At 46.2% G+C, this 19,939-nt stretch overlaps 2 protein-coding genes and 1 long non-coding RNA gene across 6 annotated transcripts in view; 2 read left to right on the forward strand and 1 right to left on the reverse strand.

Annotated features, from left to right (window-relative positions):
• The window catches only part of MEGF6 (multiple EGF like domains 6), a 207,825-nt gene extending 201,248 nt beyond the window's left edge, over window positions 1-6,577 (reverse strand). For 3 of the 4 annotated variants that reach the window (XM_081870734.1, XM_081870735.1, XM_081870732.1), the window contains exon 1: window positions 949-1,715. In XM_081870734.1, the coding sequence (XP_081726860.1) occupies window positions 949-1,040 (92 nt within the window). In that variant the 5' untranslated portion in view covers window positions 1,041-1,715. Of the gene's footprint in view, window positions 1-948; window positions 1,716-6,545 lie in introns of those variants that run through there. The other variant, XM_081870733.1, reaches the window with a different exon arrangement.
• The window catches only part of LOC309347073, a 147,306-nt gene that overhangs the window by 604 nt on the left and 126,763 nt on the right, over window positions 1-19,939 (forward strand). The gene's annotated exons all lie outside the window — the stretch shown is intronic.
• On the forward strand, window positions 14,936-19,868 carry TPRG1L (tumor protein p63 regulated 1 like). The gene is made up of 5 exons (XM_081871322.1): window positions 14,936-15,264; window positions 16,070-16,161; window positions 16,961-17,137; window positions 17,469-17,622; window positions 18,425-19,868. Exons 1-5 carry the CDS (start codon window positions 15,022-15,024, stop codon window positions 18,617-18,619), a joined length of 861 nt encoding a protein of 286 aa, XP_081727448.1. The 5' UTR covers window positions 14,936-15,021; the 3' UTR covers window positions 18,620-19,868.

Consider the following 19,939-nt stretch of genomic DNA (forward strand, 5'->3'; position numbering starts at 1 on the left):
CCTGCAGCAACAAGGACTCTTGCTCTTTAAAAAAAACAACAGTAAACCAAGCAGAAATCAAACAGGTGAAGCATTTTCCTTTCTCCAGCCTAGAAAAAGCTACACCATCTGAATAATAATAATTTATTATTTATACCCCGCCCATCTGGCTGGGTTTCCCCAGCCACTCTGGGCAGATTCCAGCAAAATATTAAAATACAATAGTCTGTTAAACATAAAAAAATTCCCTAAACAGGGCTCCCTTCAGATGTCTTCTAAAAGTCGGGTAGTTGTTTCTCTCTTTGACATCTGCTGGGAGGGCATTCCACAGGGCGGGTGCCACTACTGAGAAGGCCCTCTGCCTGGTTCCCTGTAACTTGGCTTCATGCAGTGAGGGAACCACCAGAAGGCCCTCTGCGCTGGACCTCAGTGTCTGGGCAGAACAATAGGGGTGAGACGCTCCTTCAGGAATATCTTTGCCCCATGAATGATAAAAGTACAGGAGTCCAACAGGAGAAAAGAAATACAGAACCTTGCCAACTCTCATACTTAGCATTCACCATAGCACCTTAGAGTAATCATAGCAATTCATAACTATCATTAACTCAGGAATTCTTACACCAACTTTCCCAGGTAGGGCAGTATTATAACCCCCCTCCAATACTGCAGATTTGAAGTGGGGGGTGGCATGGGCAGCTGCACCCCCTAGATCAAGTAAAACAATAGAAATACTTAACTGACCAATCACGTTGGTTCTGCCCCCCCCCCAAAAAAAAAAATCCTGGCTACGCCCATGGGTAGAGGGGGTGGACATGGAGGAACAGCTGCAGAGAGCAGAATCTGAATCCAGGACTTCCCACTTCACAGTCCAGTTTCTCAGCCACTATTATCCTTTTTCACACAGCACCCATATATAAAAGTTTTCCGCCCGGCTTTGGCCCCAATCCAAAGACAAGTTTGAATACCTACATGTTGGGCAGCAGCTTGTTCCCGTAGGCAGGGAAAAGCAGCTTGAGGACAAAGATGTACCGGGCGAGGGCATGGATCGCCATCGCTGCCATCCTCGGCCCCACACCTCCCCCAGGATGGAGGTGCCTCCAGCAAGTTGCAGCGAAGTCACAGTTCTGGCAGGTCCCCGATTTTCGGAGGAAGGAAGTTCATTGCTACCATTTGACCCAGCCGGGTCTGTCTGTCGCTGTTCCTCCTGCTGCTGTTGTTCCTTTACAAAAGAGCACTTTTGGAACTCTCTGTCCCCCTTGCCGGGAGATAGATAGATCTGTCACCGGGTGACATTCCCTCTGGGGAGCAACCGAGCTCTCCTCTCCCCTCCTCACACATCCACGGGAAAGCAGGGAGACTTAAAGGCAGAAGGCGCAACAAACAGCTGCCCTCTCCGGTGTGCTGCAGCCCAGCCTTAAAGCGCTTTGCTGCGACGGTGGCATTCGGGAGAAGCCCATGGATGGCAGGATCCGTCCAGACAAAGGGAGCTGCATTCGCGAGCTCGATCCACGCTTCTTAAGGTATAGTCTTTTTGTAGCAAAATCCAGGCACGGTGAAAGAGAGGGAGAAGAAAAAAAGCGCGCGCGCACCTTTGCTCCTTCCAAACAGGATACAATGCGCATTCCAGGGCGCCTTCACGCACAATGGGGAGAAACTCCCATTAATTCTCTCTGTGTCTCTCTTTCTTTCTTTCTTTGCAGAATGCGAGCTATCCCGTTGCAGGAGAAGCTGTTCTCTCCCCTCCCTCCCTCCCCTTTAAACAAGCCGCTGAATTTTGGAGACTCAAGTTAAGCAGAAAGCCATCCCACCCCACTTTTTCAGGTTCGGAAAAGGAGGGGGGGAGCCAGCTGGAAAGAGGAAGAGGATTTGGCTAGGGCAATTAATGTATGTGTTTTCTTTTTGCTCGTGTTGCAAGGATCCGAGTACCAAGGTGGGAGCTTGCATCGGTGCCTCTTTCTCTCCCCCTCTTAAAATACCCAAAGAAAAGCTGGATTTAGACAAAAAACCTCCCCCTCTGCACCAACTTTGTAGCCTGATCTGATTGCACGTTTACCCTGAATGAAGCTGGCAAGCGCTTGTTCCTCAGTCAGAATTGCAGAGATGGAAGGGACCCCGTGGGTCAAGCAGTCCAACTGCCTGCCATGCTGGAATCTCAGCCACATGAATCTCAACATGCTGCCCACCATCCAATTTGAAACACACCAGACCCTGCTCAGCTTTGCAAATGTGCTAGCAGTTTTATGGCTGGTGTAGTGGTTAGAGAGCCGGACTAGGACCTGGGAGACCAGGGTTTGAATCCTCGCTGGGCTGTGAAGCTCCCTGGGTGGCTTTAGGCCAGTCACTCACTCAGTCTAATCTACCTGGCAGGATTGTTGAGTTCCAGGGAGGAAAAGGGTGGGTTATATATTCAGGTGCTAAATAACTAATTCTAACCCTGCTTACCCAAAAGCAACCTGCACTGGCTTCTGTAGGACCTACTTCTGAGTAGGGCGTGGCTAGGATTGAACTGTTATAGACTGCAAACTTAACTTGGGATGGGGTGCCGCTGAGCTTGGGAGACTTGCTTTTGAGTAGACAGGCTCTGTAAGCAAACGGGCAAATTTAGGATTGTACCCCTGCCAGCGCAAGCTTATCAAAGCCTGCTCAAGGAGTGAGTCGATTTAGTTGTGGGTCTACTCATAAAATCCATTGAGTTCAGTGGGGTTCAATTCCAGGTAAGTGTAACTAGGATTGCCTCCTTAACCGGGATAAAGGTTCAAGGAGGAATTTGGATATGTACACTTGAAAACCCATAACCCACACAAAGAGAATGTAAGAGGCTGCCTTGCCCTAAGTCAAGAGTATTGATCCATCTAACTTAGTACTGCCTACACTGACTGGCAGCAGCTCCCCAGGGTTTCAGACACAGGTGTCTCTCTGTCCTACCTCAAGATGCCAGGGATTGAGCCTGAGACCTTCTGCATGCCAAGCAGATGCTCTTGTGTGGAGCCACATCCTTTCCCTAGTTGTAGAAGGAAGGTGTTGCGAGCAGGGAAAGGACATCTATGCCTGTGCTCATTTCTCTTCTTAAAGCTCATCTTACAAAGTTCACACAGCTGTGTTCATCAAGGGCCAGGCTGGAACCTGATGCCATTCATGCAATCAGCAATTTTGTGATTTATTTTTTTAAAACATAAAAGTAAACAGCAGGTGTGTGCCCCACCCACCCCTTTCCTGCCTGGGACCCTGACAGGGGGAGGTAAGGGGGCTTTAATCCTTATTCTCCATGCCACACATACACACCCACACACTGCAGTCCTGATCTGGATCAGAGCCCAAATGGCTCTATGCTTGGGAAGGGAAGGCTCCCTGGGCAAAAAATTAATGATGATAACTTTCAGGTGTGTCTGGCTCAGGCCTGCCAGATCAGCTGCAGCTGCATCTTCACTCTCCTCCTCTTAAGGGTTTTCTCAATCCATTTCACTGGCACCTTTGGCCACCCCAAACTAAGTGGCCTACTGCAGAGATGGAAGACCTGTTTTTTCCAGCAGAAGGCCTCCTCCTTTCATTGAAAGCCTACCAAGGTTCCAGTGGTGGGTGGGTGGGTGGGGCCAGAAACAAGAGTGGGCGGAGCCATGGGTGTGCCTCCTAGCTGTGATTCCTGTACTGCAAGAGTCTTGCCTCTGTGCAACAGAGTGCAACCCTACTAGGCATAAACCAGAGGTGCACACCCTGCGTACAGGCAGCTCTCCCTCCACCTGAGCTAGCAGAAGGCAATCGAGGGCACGTTCCAGCCATGCAAAGCCAATCAAGGAAGACGCAGAGCAGGACCGGTGAAGGGTGTGGCCTGGGGAGAGGGGGCGTGGCTTAGGGAGAGCAGCTTTGATCCCTGGCCTGAGGTTCCTCCACCATTATCAAATGCGAACTACTCAGGGATGAGGGACCCTGATACTTTCAGATGTAGTCAGCCCCCATTGTCCCTGACCATGCTGGCGATGGGAGCTGGAGTCCCACAACATCTGGAGGGCAGCAGGTTCCCCACCATGGGATTTCAAGAGCTGTAAGGGATCCTGGATGCTGTCTAGACCAACCAGCCAGGCAGTAGTGCAGGATCTTGCAGCTTGAGCATCCTTTGCAGGTGACCACCGTCTGCTTAAATACCTCCCGCGGCCACCAGCTCCTGGGGCAGATCGTTCTCCTGCCAGAACAGCTCTTACCATCCCGAAGCCCATGGAGCAGGCATCCCCAACCTTCGGCTCTCAAGAAATTTTGGACTACAATTCTCATCATCCCTGACCACTGGTCCTGTTAGATAGGGATCATGGGAGTTGTAGGCCAAAACATCTGGAGGGCCACAGGTTGGGGTTGCCTGCCATGGAGCAACAGAGGTTGAGAGTGGCAGCAAAGTGCTGGAAGGCAGAGCTGAGTATGGCATACAGCCTGCCCTTCTGCCTTCAGTTGTGATGGAGGATCCTGTCCTGCTATCAGTGTCGAGTTAGCTGCAGCTGGAAGTCTGGTTGTCCCTGGGAACAAAAAAATTTTTTTTGGGGGGGGGTCATTTACTTCTTCATCCGAGGTGGCCGTGATGGACTTGCAAGATCCCTTTATTTTCAAGTGGGACTTGCTCCCAAGTAGAGGTGGGCATATCTGTCAATTCTGCTTTTCCTCCTATTCTACATTTTCCAGTCTTAAGGTCAGTTCTCCACATTTCCACATCAGTTTGCATTTTTTAAAAAAGCAACCATTTTAGCTTGAATTTCTCTGAATATAAAAATGTTTGTGTGCAGTTTTGCCATGGGTTAAACCACAGAGCCTAGTACTTGCTGATCAGAAGGTCAGCGGTTCGAATCCCCATGATGGGGTGAGCTCCCGTTGCTTGGTCCCTGTTCCTGCCAACCTAGCAGTTCGAAAGCATGCCAGTGCAAGTAGATAAATAGGTACCGCTCCAGCGGGAAGGTAAACAGTGTTTCCGTGTGCTGCTCTGGTTCGCCAGAAGCGGCTTAGTCATGCTGGCCACATGACCCAGAAGCTGTATGCCGGCTCCCTCGGCCAATAAAGCGAGATGAGCGCTACAACCCCAGAGGCAGTCACGACTGGACCTAATGGTCAGGGGTCCCTTTACCTTTACTAGTTTTCCCTTACATGCACATTATTGCAAAGCAATATCCCATGACATAATGTATTTGTTGGTTATTTTCATTTTTATGTACATGTTGCCTTAATATATGCCCCCCTTTTTACACATTACTCTGTTGTAGAACCTCATTTCAAAATTCAGAGAAGCATGAATTTTGATGAAGCGCTACGTTTCAGTTTGTGTATTGTTTGGGAAAAGTACAAAATAGGCAGAGTCACCTTTCAGTGTGAACTGAATTGAAGTTCTGCACCACCTCTCCTCTGAAGTAAGCCCTGCCAAAGGACAAAGATGCAAAAGTGCTTATAAAGTTGCATCTGTCGGCTTTCTTTTTCTTAAAATAATAATAATAATTTTGTAAATACAGAAAAGGAAAGAGAGAAATCAAACAGGCCCACCTCCAACCTTCCTGGTCAACCTGGTTGGTTCAATACAAATTATTGAGTCTCCTTCTTTGGAGGTCTTTAAGCAGAGGCTTGGCAACCATATGTCAGGAGTGCTCTGATGGTGTTTCCTGCTTGGCAGGGGGTTGGACTCGATGGCCCTTGTGGTCTCTTCCAACTCTATGATTCTATGATTCTATCCCAAAGTGCTGTTCCACATTATGCCCATGTCTGCTAGGCGGGTGAAAGCTCTGTTCCTTTGCTACTGCATACAAAATAAAACTTCTCCAGATGGTGTAAAACTTATGAGGAGCATGTTCATTGCTTGGGGCTTGAAGTTTATGAGTCAGTTGTTCCATCAGTGCCAAAGTCCCCATCTGAATAGTTCATTCTTTTGACAAGTTCTGCAAAGCTCAGCTATAGCCTAGCTGCTTCAATAAGGCGTACGATTAAATATTGCCGCCGTAACAATGTTTCAGAATCAAAGAAAGAAAGGAAAGTGTGTCTAGGACTGGGCGGTGGAAGCTTTGGGTTAGTTATATGTTTCATTCCCAAAAATGCTTTCCACCAGAATAAGGTGACTTTGGGCAGGACCACAACATGGGATAAGAAGAACCAGGGGCCCAGCACTTTCTCCGGCATTTATTGTCTGCAGACTTCAAGTTACCAATGGTGATTGAGTTTAAAAGTGTTTTCCCTAACTCTGGCAGAAACTGACCTGGCATAAATCCAGCCCAGATTTCTCGCCAGTCTTTATCAGTTATGGGTTCCCCAGTGTCATGATCCTGCCTCTTTCTCAATCAATTGTCTAATGGGGTTTAAGTAAGGATTTAATAGAGTCTCCGCCCCCTGCCGCAAAAGTAATACAGTTTTATTATGCGAAAGGAGACCAGCATTCATCCCTGGGGGTCTGACCAGAGAAGATATACAATCATGCACAAATAGTTAAACATACACAGCACATGATTTTCACACACCCCAAGAAACCCTCTAATGTCCTAATACAGAAAACAAAACAAAAAACCACATTTTTTAAAAAACCAGTGAATCTGAAATCCATGTACACTTACCAAGAACTGAACCCCATTGGCCGCCTATCATAATCTGGAAGACCTGGCACAATTTTGCCTGCTTCCACAGTCAGATAATTGAAATATGTGGATGTCTTCTTTTATGCATATCTTAAAGAAAAAAGGGAAGCCATCAAGAGTGTTGGAAAATGAGACATAAACCATTACTATCTATTGTGACTTATAAATTACTGTTATGTATTAGATTTGGTTTTTATATTTAAAAAAACAACATTTTTAAAAAACCCAACAAATTACCAGTCTGAAGGATTGTTTGTTTCTTTGCAAACCACAATTAAAGCTGCTGTGGTCTAAACCACAGAGCCTAGGGTTTGCCGATCAGAAGGCTCAAATCCCCGCAATGGGGTGAGCTCCCGTTGCTCAGTCCCAGCTCCTGCCAACCTAGCAGTTCGAAGGCATGTCAAAGTGCAAGTAGATAAATAGGTGTTTCCGTGTGCTGCTCTGGTTTGCCAGAAGTGGCTTAGTCATGCTGGCCACATGACCCAGAAGATGTACGCCGGCTCCCTCAGCCAATAAAGTGAGATGAGTGCTGCAACCCCAGAGCTGTCTGCGATTGGACCTAACGGTCAGGGGTCCCTTAACCCATTAAGTCCTTTGAAGTCCTTTAAGTCCTTTGAAGGAAGAACAGGGTAGCAATATAATAGATATTGAAGCTGATATTTGCCATATTAGGAGTAAGCCCTTTGAAATTAATTAATTAGTGCTTATGTGAAAAGATCTATATTGGCCACATTTGACTCCATAATAATAATAATAATAATAATAATAATAATTTATTATTTATACCCCGCCCATCTGGCTGGGTCTCCCCAGCCACTTTAGGCGGCTTCCAACAAAGTATTAAAATACAATGGTCTGTTAAACATTAAAAGCTTCCCTAAAGAGGGCTGCCTTCAGATGTCTTCTTCTGAATGCGAAGTTCCCCTAAATGCAAGGCTCCCTGATATACAGCAAAGTTAAATTCAGGAGTGCCCATTTCCTCTAAACAGTCCAGCTTTTGCTAACACTCCCCCACCCCTGTAAACATGCTTTGTAAAGCCAAACCGTTCTACAGAACTATTTGGTTGTCGTTTTAAATCTGACTCAGAAAGCAGAAAACCCTCCCTCCACCTGCAACAGACATTAAGGTTTTGGCTAAGGAGAAAAAATCGCAGGCAAAGCCACAAGCACTTCTTCTTTATTGACTTTGGAATCGTGTTGCAAGTAAAGAGTGCCTAGTTCAGGAAGTGAAATACACAGGGATTTTCGTTTCTTGGTCCAAGGCCACAGGGGAACAAAAACATGCTGTTAAGTGTGCAAACGTGAAGGGGGCGGGGGCTGAGCTATTTCTGAACAGCAATGAATGCCTTAAATGAAATGGACAGATTGATATATCGGTCATTTTCAGGCTGTCGCTGCTAGGGAAGATCGAGGGAATCCCCTCCTTCCATCTTATCAGTCAAGGCAGAAGAGGCTGATGGCCGATTAAAGCCAAGGCCCACTCATGAGAATCAAGGAATTAAGCTTTTTCCACATTGCAATGGTCAGTCGTTCCATTCAAGGTCGCCTCCAGGCTGTCAGCATTTTGTTGGAGGGATTCGTTTAGTCGCATACCGGAAATTTAGGTTTCTGCAATCGAAGTGGATTAAAATGGTCTGGCACAACAAACCCACTTTTTTTTAAGGCTTTGTATAGTTCAAAAGCACATCAAAGCGCAAGTAGATAAATAAGTACCGCTCCGGCGGGAAGATAAACGGCATTTCCGTGCACTGCTCATCGTTTGCCAGAAGCGGCTTAGTCATGCTGGCCACATGACCGGAAGCTGTATGTCGGCTCCCTCGGCCAATAAAGCAAGATGAGCGCCGCAACCCCAGAGTCGTCACGACTGGACCTAATGGTCAGGGGTCCCTTTACCTTTATAGTTAGGAAAGTGATGGCGGGTACACTACAAAGTGTGGAATGAGCAGATTATTAATGGGAATATGTATAACGACATATCGGTCACTCAATAAAGAAGAGGCGTTGTCTAATCTCTGCATTAGCTTTGTGCCAACCTTCAGGATGAATGCTCCACAAACAGGCCACCTGGAGAAGAACCACACCTTCTGATGGCTCAGGGAAATCATGGGGAACCTGTATGCGCTCACAGGATCAGTAACATCCTCTTGGGGACTGATTGCCAAGCCGCTCTAGCTGACAGAGATCCAGGCCAGCTGTGAGGAGCACCGAAGCCGAAATCATCGGAGAGAGAACACAGCATCGGGAAAGTCTGTTTACAATGCTTTGAAAATAAGCCCCTGCAATGGCTGGATTTGTGCATCCATGTCGATGATGTTCATTCCAGATGCTTCCAGCTACGGTCCCTCGCGGGGCTGGAAGAAATGCAGTTGCGTCTTTGTGACAGGGCTTAAATGAATTACAAATATTTTTTGCAGTGGAAGAAGAAGCAATGCAGACGCAAAATAAAGTGAACAACAGGGAGAGAGAAATAACTTGCAAACCCGTTCTGGGATAAAGGCATTTCCTGTTAAAACTGTTTAGCGATTGGCTCCCCCTTGTGTGCCTGGAATAGAGGAGCAGCTAGGAAAAGGTGCTTCACGTAAGACAAATTCCCTACGGGGGGGGGGGTCGATATCCCACAAAGGAATGGGTATGACTCACGTCTGCTTAGTGGTGGGTGTAGGACATCAGCATTCAATGGGAGGAAGAGGGAGAAGGGGCCCGAATTTGCAGGAATGTGGCCCAGTATATGATTGGTGTAAATATGGAAAAGAACCTTTACAAAATAAATATTGGTATTTGAGGCTTCTATACAGTTGAAAGGTATGTATAACATATAATGTGACTGTGCTTTGTTGCAAATTCCCACTCCCTCACAGCGAGTCCCTAATCTAAGCTCACGAACTGCTGTCCGCCACTTATTTCAGAGAGCTGCATACACAAACCTTCCACTGATTTAAAAATAAATCCATTTGCGTTCTCCTGCACATAAAATGGAAGGTGCCTGTCTGAGATTATGGTGGCCAGAGATGAAGGAGGTCAAAGGCCATTGAAATTTTTTAAGGGTCTGGTAGCAAATGAACTTTTTGCTTTCATTGATGATCACTGAACATTCGAGGAGGTAGAGCACAGTTGAAGAGGAGGCACATTTCGTTGCAGATCCCCCTTGTGTTTCACTGCCTACCAAACATGCCATCACATATATTGCTATGGTCGCTTCCAGACAGCCTGTTTATATTCATCCTTGTGGAGTGGTGGACTTGCACAAAGTATGCAGAAGTTGATTCGGCAACATCAACCCTTTATCAAACATTCATTCTGATTTGTCTGCAGGGAAGCTTTGCGACATTGCAGCAATCTACTGTTATCCCAAACTTCCCAGAGCAGTTGCCTATCACACAAAGTTGGGGGGGGGGGCAAGTTTCTTACACAAGAGTGCCAAGCCAGTTTTACGTTGTGAACAGCCCTGAGATCTATAGATGAAGGGCGGCATACAAATTTAACAAATAAATACAGTGGTATCTCAGGTTAATAACTTAATTCATTCCAGAGGTCCGTTCTTAACCTGAAACAGTTCTTAACCTGAGGCGCACTTTCGTTAACATGGCCTTCTGCTGCCGCTGCGCCGCTGGCGCACGATTTCTGTTCTTATCCTGGGGCAAAGTTCTTAACCTGGAGCAACCACTTCCTGGTTAGCGGAGTTTGTAACCCGAAACGTCTGTAACCCGAGGTACCACTGTAAATAATAACTGAATTTGCTCGTGACTGAATCCCACCAGAAAATTGCAACAGTCTGGGCAACATCCTATGAGAGGCACAGGATACAATCTTCTTTGGCATCTGCTCCCCAGAGTTGGGGAAGTCACACCTGTTTTGTTTGCTCTCACTCATGTTGTTTATTGACAGGAGCGAGCCAGCGGTCAATCACACAAAGCAAGTGGATTTAACTCTTCATTAGGAAATACAGGATCTGAACAGGAGTGCAAGGCCAAATGAGCACTGCAACGCATCTCTGGTAGGTCTTGCCCCCATGAAGTAGTGTGTGATGCAGAGCCAGAAGGGGGCATGGCTTGGGAGAGTACCACGATAGGGAGCTGTGGAGGACTGCCTTTACCCACCCATTCCTGACCTGACACTCTCCAGACCTGGTTTAGAGTGAATAACTGGTTATGTTGCGATAAATCGGTTACCCTTCTTAAGTTACTGCGAGGCTTAAATGGGTATGCCTCTGGAATTTGCCTCTCGCACAGCTGCAATTGTTTTCCCCAAACTTGGGAGGTCCAACACAACATGCAGTGATCTCCTCCCCCTATTACAATGCAGTTGGCAGGCCAGCCCTCCACGTTTACTCAGGAGTAATTCTCGCTGAGTTCAAAGGGACTTACTTCCTAATCAGTAACCTCAAGGGTCGCTGCTTTGTTTTAAAGCTGTCAACTTCCTCCTGTTTCTGCCTGTTGCAATACAGACAGGCAACATTGCCATTTTGGAACAGGTAGCTGGGTAGACATTTGGAAGAATTTCATTCAGTTAAGACATAGCTATCCTGTTTCTCCATCCCTCAGAGGATGGCTAAAGCATATTTTTTTATGACTAAATAAAAAAACCATAATGAAAACACAAATAAAACAGAAGGAATGTTATCAATAGGCTTAAAACCCAGCGACTGTTTGCTGTTCTTGCATGGGCTCAGATTCTTCCACACTGAAACCACCACCCCCCTGCCTTGAACATGCCCACAATTTATAGGGCACCAACTGCTAGCCCCTCCTGCCACAGGCCAGCCAAAATAAATGTTCTCCTTAGTTAGAGCTCTCAGGACTGAATTTTTCGAAATCATGTCACCAGATGGCAGCACTTACCTGTAACCACATCAGGGCAGGTGAGACAGGACATATTAAACTGCAGAGTTGTCACCTGAATAACTCCCAAATAAGGAACACATTGTGAGACCCTAAGAAAATGACATATTGCCTGTGTCACAACATTATGAGTCGTCAAAGTCAGACCCCACCTGGAGGCCTGTGTCCAGTTCTGGGCACCACTATTTAATTCTTCTTCTTCTTCTTCTTCTTCTTCTTCTTCTTCTTCTTCTTCTTCTTCTTCTTCTTCTGTGATTGCTCGTAGCCAAGTAAGATTGTCTTCCATGAAAAGGGTCTTAACAGTGAGTCTGTAAGTGACTGTGGAGGCTAATTCTAGATCCACACGTCCTTCCACAGTGGAGACATAGGTTTCTGGGTGGGAGTTGATCACGGTAAGGGTTTGCCAAGCATGCCTTCCTCTTAGCACGTTTCTTCCTTGCGTCCTGAGTTCAAGTGTCTTCAAAGCCCATGACACCTTTGGTAATTGGAGCGCTCGCAGGCCAATGTTTCCCAGTTATTAGTGCTTATACTAGATTTTTTAAGATTTGCCTTGAGAGCATCTTTAAACCTCTTTTGTTGTCCACTGGTATTTCAATTTCCATTCTTGAATGGGGAATAGAATAGTTGCTTTGGAGGACGATAATCAGGCATCCAAACATGACCAGTCCAACAAACCTGAGTTGAAGAAACATTGCTTCAACACTGGTGATCTTTGCTTCTTCCTGTACACTGACATTAGTTTGCCTGTCTTCCCAAGTGATGTGTAAAAATTTTCGGAGACACCATTGATGAAATCTTTCAAGGAATTGGGAGATGGCGTTTATAAATGGCCCATGTTTCACAAGTGTACTGTAAAGTTGGTGGTACAGTAGCTTTGTAAATAAGCATTTTGGTTTCCCTGTCCCATTTGGTGTCCCATTCCTCAAACACTCTGCGTTTCATTCAGCAGAAAGTTGCACTCACAGAGCTCTCAGGCAAGGCTGGATTTCATCATTGATGTTGGTCCTTGTGGAAAGATAACTGCCCAGGTAGGAAAAGTGATCAACACTTTCCAATGTTACACCATTAAGTTGGGTTTGTGGCACTGAAGAGAGGTTGTTTTGTGGTTGTTGGTGTAGCACTTTTGTTTTTTGGATATTGACCAATGGGTCAAGTTTTCCGTAAGCTTCTGTAAAGATATTTATGATGTTTAAGTTTAAGGATATAGACAAGCTGGAACGTGTGCATAGGAGGGCAACCAAGATGATCAAGGGTCTGGAACGGTTGAAAAAGCTGGGTATGTTTAGCCTGGAAAAGAGGAGACTGAGAGGAAATATGATAGCCATCTTAAATATCTCAAGGGCTGTCACATGGAAGGTAGAGCAAGCTTGTTTTCTGCTGCTTCTGATGGCACAATCCAAACCAATGGATTCAAATTGCAAGAAAGGAAATTCCAATTAAACTGTAGGAATAGACATAGCTTTCTGAGGGTAAGAGCTGTTCAACAGTGAAATGGACCCCCTCGGAAGGTGGTAAAAAGGTAAAGGGACCCCTGAGCGTTAAGTCCAGTCACGGATGACTCTGGGGTTGCAGCGCTCATCTCGCTTTACTGGCCGAGGGAGCCGGCGTTTGTCCGCAGACAGCTTCCGGGTCATGTGGCCAGCATGACTAAGCCACTTCTGGAGAACCAGAGCTGTGCACGGAAACACTGTTTACCTTCCCACCAGAGTGGTACCTATTTATCTACTTGCACTTTGACATGCTTTTGAACTGCTGGGTTGGCAGGAGAAGGGACTGAGAAACGGGAGTTCACCCCATTGCGGGGATTCGAACCGCCAACCTTAGACTCCTTCATTGCAGGTTTTAAAGCAGAGGTTGGATGCCCATCTGTCAGGGATTCTTTAGCCAAAACCATACCTATGGGACTAGCCAGGTTTTTTGCCCCAGGTGAAGCCCCCAGAGGGGTGCCATTAAGGCTCTCAGGCTCTGTGTATATGTGTCTATGGAAATGCATGTGGGGTTTGTGTGCCAAACTAGGTCTCTGACCCGGGTGGAACAACGCCTAGTTTCATCCCTTCTTTAGCTAAATGATTTGTGCATTGCAGGGGGTTGGACCAGGTGTGTCATATTTATTGGAAGTGTTTATAGCCTACTCTTTATTGAACATTTTCAATCCCAGAAAAAGGAACATAATAAAAATAAAGAGAGAAAAGTGATATACATGTATTTCAATTGTTTTTAAAAGCACTTGATATATCTATCTATCTACTGGATGACATCGTGGAAGAACGTTGCCCCAGGAGAGTGAGGAAAATTCTCAGGGATGATTCACATTCTGGCCAGCACTTTCTTGATCTCCTGCCCTTGGGCAGAAGCTATAGAAGCATGATTAGTTGCACCAACAGGGTAAAGAACAGCTTCTGTCTGTGGGCTGTTAGGCTGCTGAATGAAAAGATAACAACAGGGCAACAGACTTTCGGGTTTGGTGGGCGTGCGTCAGTAAACGAGGGGAATTAAGATAAAGTTTCCAGATTCTTTTCCATTAATCTGGGGACACTTTTCAACTTCAATGGATTTTGTATGGGAACTGATTTGTAAATCCAGGGACTGTCCCTGGGGAACGGGGATGTCTGGTAACCTTAAATTAAGACTAAGAGAGCTGAGTGCGGGTGCTCGTGTAATCTCACTGTATACAAGTTGTACAAGTGACAATAAAGTATTTCAATCTACGTGGTGTACAATGTAAAAATAACAGTGAACCTTCTCATTAAAACAAAAACACGAAACACCAACAATACAACAGTAGTATAAGGAGAGGATGTTAAAAACCAATAAAAACCGGAGCTCTGGGTATTCAGACAAATCAAAACCTGGGCATTGGTTTTAGTGAAGCATAAATGTAGATGGTGAAATCAGAAGGGAGTTGAATGCCTGCAGCACTTAACACTTGCTGTTGAAAGGGCAGTTCACAGCAAGCATAGACTGCAACATCCTCTGTTGCTCCTTTCCAGGTACTATGCTGTGAGCAATGCTTAAACATTCCCTTGCTTACTGCTATCACAGGGGTTCACTCCTAAGTCCCAGGTCTGGTCCTTGACATCTCAGGGTCTGGGATGCTCCTAGAGCTGGAAGGGTCATCTCGTCCAACCCCCTGCAATGCAGGAATCTCAACGAAGGCATTCGTGGCAAGTGGCCACCCTGGCTTGGCAACCCCAATCGCGAACAACCAAAACAGCCCTCCTGGATCAGGGCAAAGGTTGCCCACCTAAGTCCAGCAACCTGCTTCTCACAGCGGCCAACGAGCTGCCCGTTGCGGGAAGCCAGCAAGCAGGTGCTAAGCGCAGCAGCAACTCGCCTAGCACCGAGCATCCCCAGCAGCTGATACACGTGGAACGTATGAGTGAAGCCGACCCGGAAGTTGCGCCTTCGTCCTCCACGGGTGTTGAGTCTAAATTCCCCCCTCCGCGTGAGTCTACGGGCTGCCGAGTCCCCGCCCCTCAGGACGGCCGTTGGGCGGCGCGCGGGTGGGAAAGAAGAGAGAGGCTGCCGTTGCCGCCGCCGCCGCCGCGCAGGCGCAGAAGGCGCTGCTGTGAGGCAGCCGCCAGAGAGGCCTGGCGCGCTAGGCGCCGGTGTGGGCGATGCTGCAGATGCGGGACTCGGTGGAAGGCGTCGGGCCGGGCTCCTGCGAGGGCTCCGGGGGGGCGGCGCTGCTGGTGCCCGCGGCCGAGGCCGACGTGCCCTTCACGCCGACGGGGGAGCTGCCGCCCAGCTCGCCCTCTGCCTCGCTGTTGGCGCAGGCGCCGCCCAGGCAGACCCTGCGGCCCCTCAGCGTCCGAAACCCCACCCGGGGGGGCCGCCTCAAGGAGTACTTCGTCTTCCGGGTGAGGAGGGGGGAGGGAGCGGCGGAGGCCACGCCCACCTCTCTGGCGCCCGGGAGCTCCTCTGCGGGTAGACTGCCCCTGTGGCTGGAGGCTCTCTTTGGAGGGAGAGGAGAGAGAAACGGGCACGCGATTCTGGGCGCAGATAGGGGGATATTCTTGTGGGAAACAGTGGCTTGGAGGCTCTGGAGCGGGAACGGAAGAGGATCGCCGAATCGTAGAGTTGGAAGGGACCCTGAGGGTCATCCAGTCCAACCCCCTTGCAATGCAGGAATACGCAGCTGTCCCACACGGGGATCGAACCTGCACCCTTGGTATCGTCAGCAGCTGAGCTATCCAAGGACACATAATTTTGGGTGGCGGCGTGGGGATATTTGGTGGGGTTGAGACTGCCGTTATGTGGAGAAGACGACAGAGAGAAATTCACTTTTGAAATGAAAATATATTTGGGCAGGCCACCCCTATGGCTGGAGGCTCTTGTTTGGGAGGGCAGAAGAGAGGAGACCAAAGGACACATAATTTGGGGCGGTGAGGAATATTTAGCAGGGAGTAGATTGCAACTGTGGTGAGAAGACAGACAAGAGAAGGAAATCAATTTCCAAGAGAAAGAACGTCATTCTAGGGGTAGACTGCCCCTGTGGTTGGAAGCTCTGGGAAGCAGACAGGAGAAAGGGGCATGTAATTTTTTGGGTGGGGGGGAATATCCTGGGGTAGATTGCAAATTGTGTATGGGGGCTCTGTTAGGGGTGAAAAGATGTCAATATTACTCTAACTGGGGAAAATTTATTTCCATTTTGTTTTAATTTAGCCAGGAACAATAGAGCAGGCAGTGAACGAGATACGAGTGGTGGTGATGCCCACTGAAGATGGAGAAGTGCAGAGTGTATGGCTGCTGACTGAGTAAGTAGCAGATCTGATATGCAGTTTCAGTGCAGTTTCCCTCCTTTCATTCTTTCCAACAAAACAGCTGAAACTTAGGAGTGGTGGTTCAATTAACATCAGAAAAGCAAGCCAAACTGCATGCGGAAGATCTTGTGATCTGGCAGGAGAAGTCTTTACAAAGTTCTTGACTGCAACCACTTTAAAAGAAGCACTTGACCATGCCACCCCCAGGCCTCCCAAAAGCAGGGTGAGATGTAAACAGAATGACCAGGCGCAGGAACCAGACTGACTTGTTTTGATCCAGGCAGTAAGGCAGGGGTGGGAAACCACAAGCCCAGAGGCCAGAGGTGACTCTGCAGGCCTCTCCATTTGACCCTCAGGACTCCCACAAGCCCCGCTCCTTGCATGTTCTTGCCTGGATAGAATTTTTATTGACCCAAGATCTGGACAGGGGTAGAGTACACAGACCTATTGACTTTTGCAGAGCTGGAATCTATGGTTCAAAGATAAGGATCATATCCATTGCTCTGCCCACTTTTGCCTCTGCCCTAGAAGGTGCAAGGGTGGCCCACAAGCAATGATTTAGAAGAGGTGCTGGTGAATTATCATTCCATACTTCTTGATTACAGGATTATCTAACCATGCCACAAACCTTTTAGTGTGTATCTAACTGCAGCAAAAATAGACTTTCAATTTAAACTGGGATGGGCATGCGTACGAATAATTTATTTCTTAAAAGCCCTCCTCACTTTATCATCTGTGTTTAGTTTAGGGAGATAAACCATGCTAACTCATCTTTATTTTTTTCCCTTTCCAGAATTGATCACTGGAACAATGAGAAGGAGCGCTTGGTTCTCATTACTGATTGGTCCCTTTTGATCTGTAAATATGACTTCATCAGCCTGCAGTGCCAGCAAGTGACCAGAATATCACTTAACGCCGTTGATACAATTTCCATTGGAGAATTTGAGTTTCCTCCTAAATCACTGAACAAGTGGGTTCTGATTCTGTTTCCTGTTCTTTGTTTTCTCTATCTTGTAAATCCCACTGCATTATAGAAGACTTGCAATTGTTAGCTCCTGTCTTCTAGTAGATATGGACTATAGAAGCTTTTTGCTTAAGCTTCTAGCTTCCGGATCTCCATTTAAGCTCCTCATGCATTTTAAATTACTACAAAAACTATCAGGTTTCACAGTGTAACATATTTTTATATAGGCTGTGTGTCATTGCTTTCCCATAAAACGGTTTAAATGGTTGCAGGGTTCACAGAAACTGCATGGCTGAAGGGGGAGCTTGAGTGAGCATACAATCTTTCCCTTTTTCAGACGAGAAGGCTTTGGAATCAGAGTCCAGTGGGATAAACAAAGCCGTGCCTCCTTCATAAATAGATGGAACCCATGGTCCACAAATGTGCCATATGCCACCTTCACAGAACATCCAATGGCTGATGCTGATGAAAAGATTGCATCTCTTTGTCAAGTAAGGTGTTGCCATATGTGCGTTCTTTGGGTGATTTTAGTCGAGGTCAAGTTCTTTAGGTAGAAATCATAACAGAACTTTAGTAAGGTACCACTGTACACAAGACAGACCAGCATCCTACACTTTGTCCTTTCTGAGGGTTTGATGGAAGTGTAAAGGCTTGATTTGGAGGAGAAAGGGCTGGGATTGATTTTAGCTGCCTTAATATTGTTCTCCATTGCTACTGACCCCTTCTCCACTTGCCTTTTAAAAAAATGTGTGTTTTCTCTTTGGTTTTCTTAGCACAAAATCCACACATCTAAGCATACATGCAAAGGACAGTTGTTTGGTTTACTTCCAAAAAAGGTTGACAAGAGTTTGCAGGAGACAACTTGATGCCAACTGAAAGGTCTTGAGACTTTCAAATATATAAATTTGTAGGTACATCTAAGGTTCTGGACCCATGCTGTTAGGGTCATTCTTTTATACCGCAGATACTCTTGCTATGCCAACAAACTGCTCTTGAGAGTCCTCATGGTTTCAAAAGTAACTTGCCATATGGCACGGAGGGATGCTGTTTGAGAAACAAGCCCTATTCCAAAGTCCCATTGGCTGTGCTAATTGTATGGCTTCTTCCATCCTTCTGTTATGGAGTTAGAATGAAACCTGTTATTTCATGGCACACTTCTGGTGAGGGGTTTAAAAAAGCGCTTGAGCCATGTGCAGTTAGTTGTTCACGGATACAGAAGTTCTGCAGTGTTGGTTTACTGACTATCGTGACTTCAGTCTAATTAACAGGTATGGTTTGTGTTTGTTTTTTAAGTTGGAGAACTTCAAAACTCAACTGATCCAAGCTGTGAAGAAGGCCCACAAGGAGTGCCCTCTGCCTGGGAGGGCAAATGGAGTTCTGCTGCTGGAGCGCCCTCTTCTCATTGAGACCTATGTGGGATTAATGTCTTTCATCAATAATGAGGCCAAGTTGGGCTATTCAATGACAAGAGGCAAAATTGGATTTTAAAAGTCTGCTTCCAAAAAAAGGGTGGAGAGATCACTGCCTATCAACTCCCTGGAAGAAGAAAGAGAGAGAGAAGAACATATAGAGGAGTTTCCAGCTCATCTAACAAGTCTTGCTTGTCATAAAATTCATTTGGTGAGTCAAATAAATATTCCAGTGAAAAGTTCTTTCCCTCCGTCAGTGTGTCTCAAGTAAGCCACCTGTATATTTTGAAGCATGGTTTCATTTTTAACTCTTATCAGTAAACATATTACTTTTGCAAGTGTCATATTTACATATGCTTGAGGTTCTGTTTTGCAGGGATAAAAGTTCTCTCTCTTCATTTAAAGAGAGCACCTCTCGATTTGACAGGTTGTGAACTGTTTTGCTAATGTGATTATTTTGTCAGAACCCAAGTTATTTTCTGTTAATCTTTGGAGACTGCACATTTGAGTGGAAATGTGGTTGAGTGATGGTAGTTGCCTTTAATAACCTTCTATAGTCAGATGCAAATGCATCTACCTACAGCTTCTCGTTGCAGTCAGATATCCAAAGAAGTCTCACTGTGAACACACAAGCAGCAGTGTCTGATTTTTATATTAACTTTTGCCACATGGGATCAAGTTTTTTTTTATCTTACAAGAAAAGGGAATTTTTGATTAGCTTTCTACTTTGTTTTAATCTAAACTAGATGAATAGCACCAAAGTACCTCTCTAATAAGAGGGCTAGGAGAAAAGACTATGGACATTTCCTTAAAACTCGACAAACCTGTATCTCTTAAAAGTCAAGTATATAGAGACTTTCTGCTCTATTGCATGAATAATGTTCTGTGGCTGGGATCCAAAGGGCCATGTGAGGTTTGTGCATAAGGATTTATCGGAAACTCCTCATATCCTTCCTCCAAAAAGGTACCCCAAAAGGTCACGGATCTTTCCAGGTGGCATTCGATGAGATAAGATGCTGCCAGAAGGGAGGAAATAGCAACCATGCCAGCCCTCCCAGTGCCTGCACATGAGCTTTGGCTCCCGGCCTGTGTCACCTTTGCTGGTTGAATCTTTCTATGCTTACTGAAAGTTTGTCACTAATATGCAAGAAATCCTGCTTTGGTACTGGTAATCCAATGTTTTATAGTGCTTATTTCTCTGAACCATTTTTTTCTCTCTCTGAAAATTTGTGTCAAAATATATGGTGCTGGAATGGAACCGAATGCATGACCTTTTTTTGTCTTAAGCAAGGTATATTTAAGCTTAATAAACTTGAAGTAAATGTGAATCTTAACTGTTATTTATTCCTTGTGGCTGGGTCAAAGGTCGGGCAGGGAGGAGCAAACAATTGTTTAATTG

The sequence above is a fragment of the Podarcis erhardii genome (genome assembly GCF_964252035.2).
Source record: "Podarcis erhardii genome assembly, chromosome: 7".
Classification (NCBI taxonomy): Eukaryota; Metazoa; Chordata; class Lepidosauria; order Squamata; family Lacertidae; genus Podarcis; species Podarcis erhardii.

What these genes read in the sequence shown, in the direction of transcription:
- TPRG1L (XM_081871322.1), top strand. Translation starts at nt 15,022, where the DNA reads ATGCTGCAGATGCGGGACTCGGTGGAAGGCGTCGGGCCGGGCTCCTGC. An exon ending in CCTCCTAAATCACTGAACAA is followed by an intron (nt 17,138 to 17,468) that starts GTGGGTTCTGAT and finishes TCCCTTTTTCAG; the next exon opens with ACGAGAAGGCTTTGGAATCA. An exon ending in AGATTGCATCTCTTTGTCAA is followed by an intron (nt 17,623 to 18,424) that starts GTAAGGTGTTGC and finishes TTGTTTTTTAAG; the next exon opens with TTGGAGAACTTCAAAACTCA.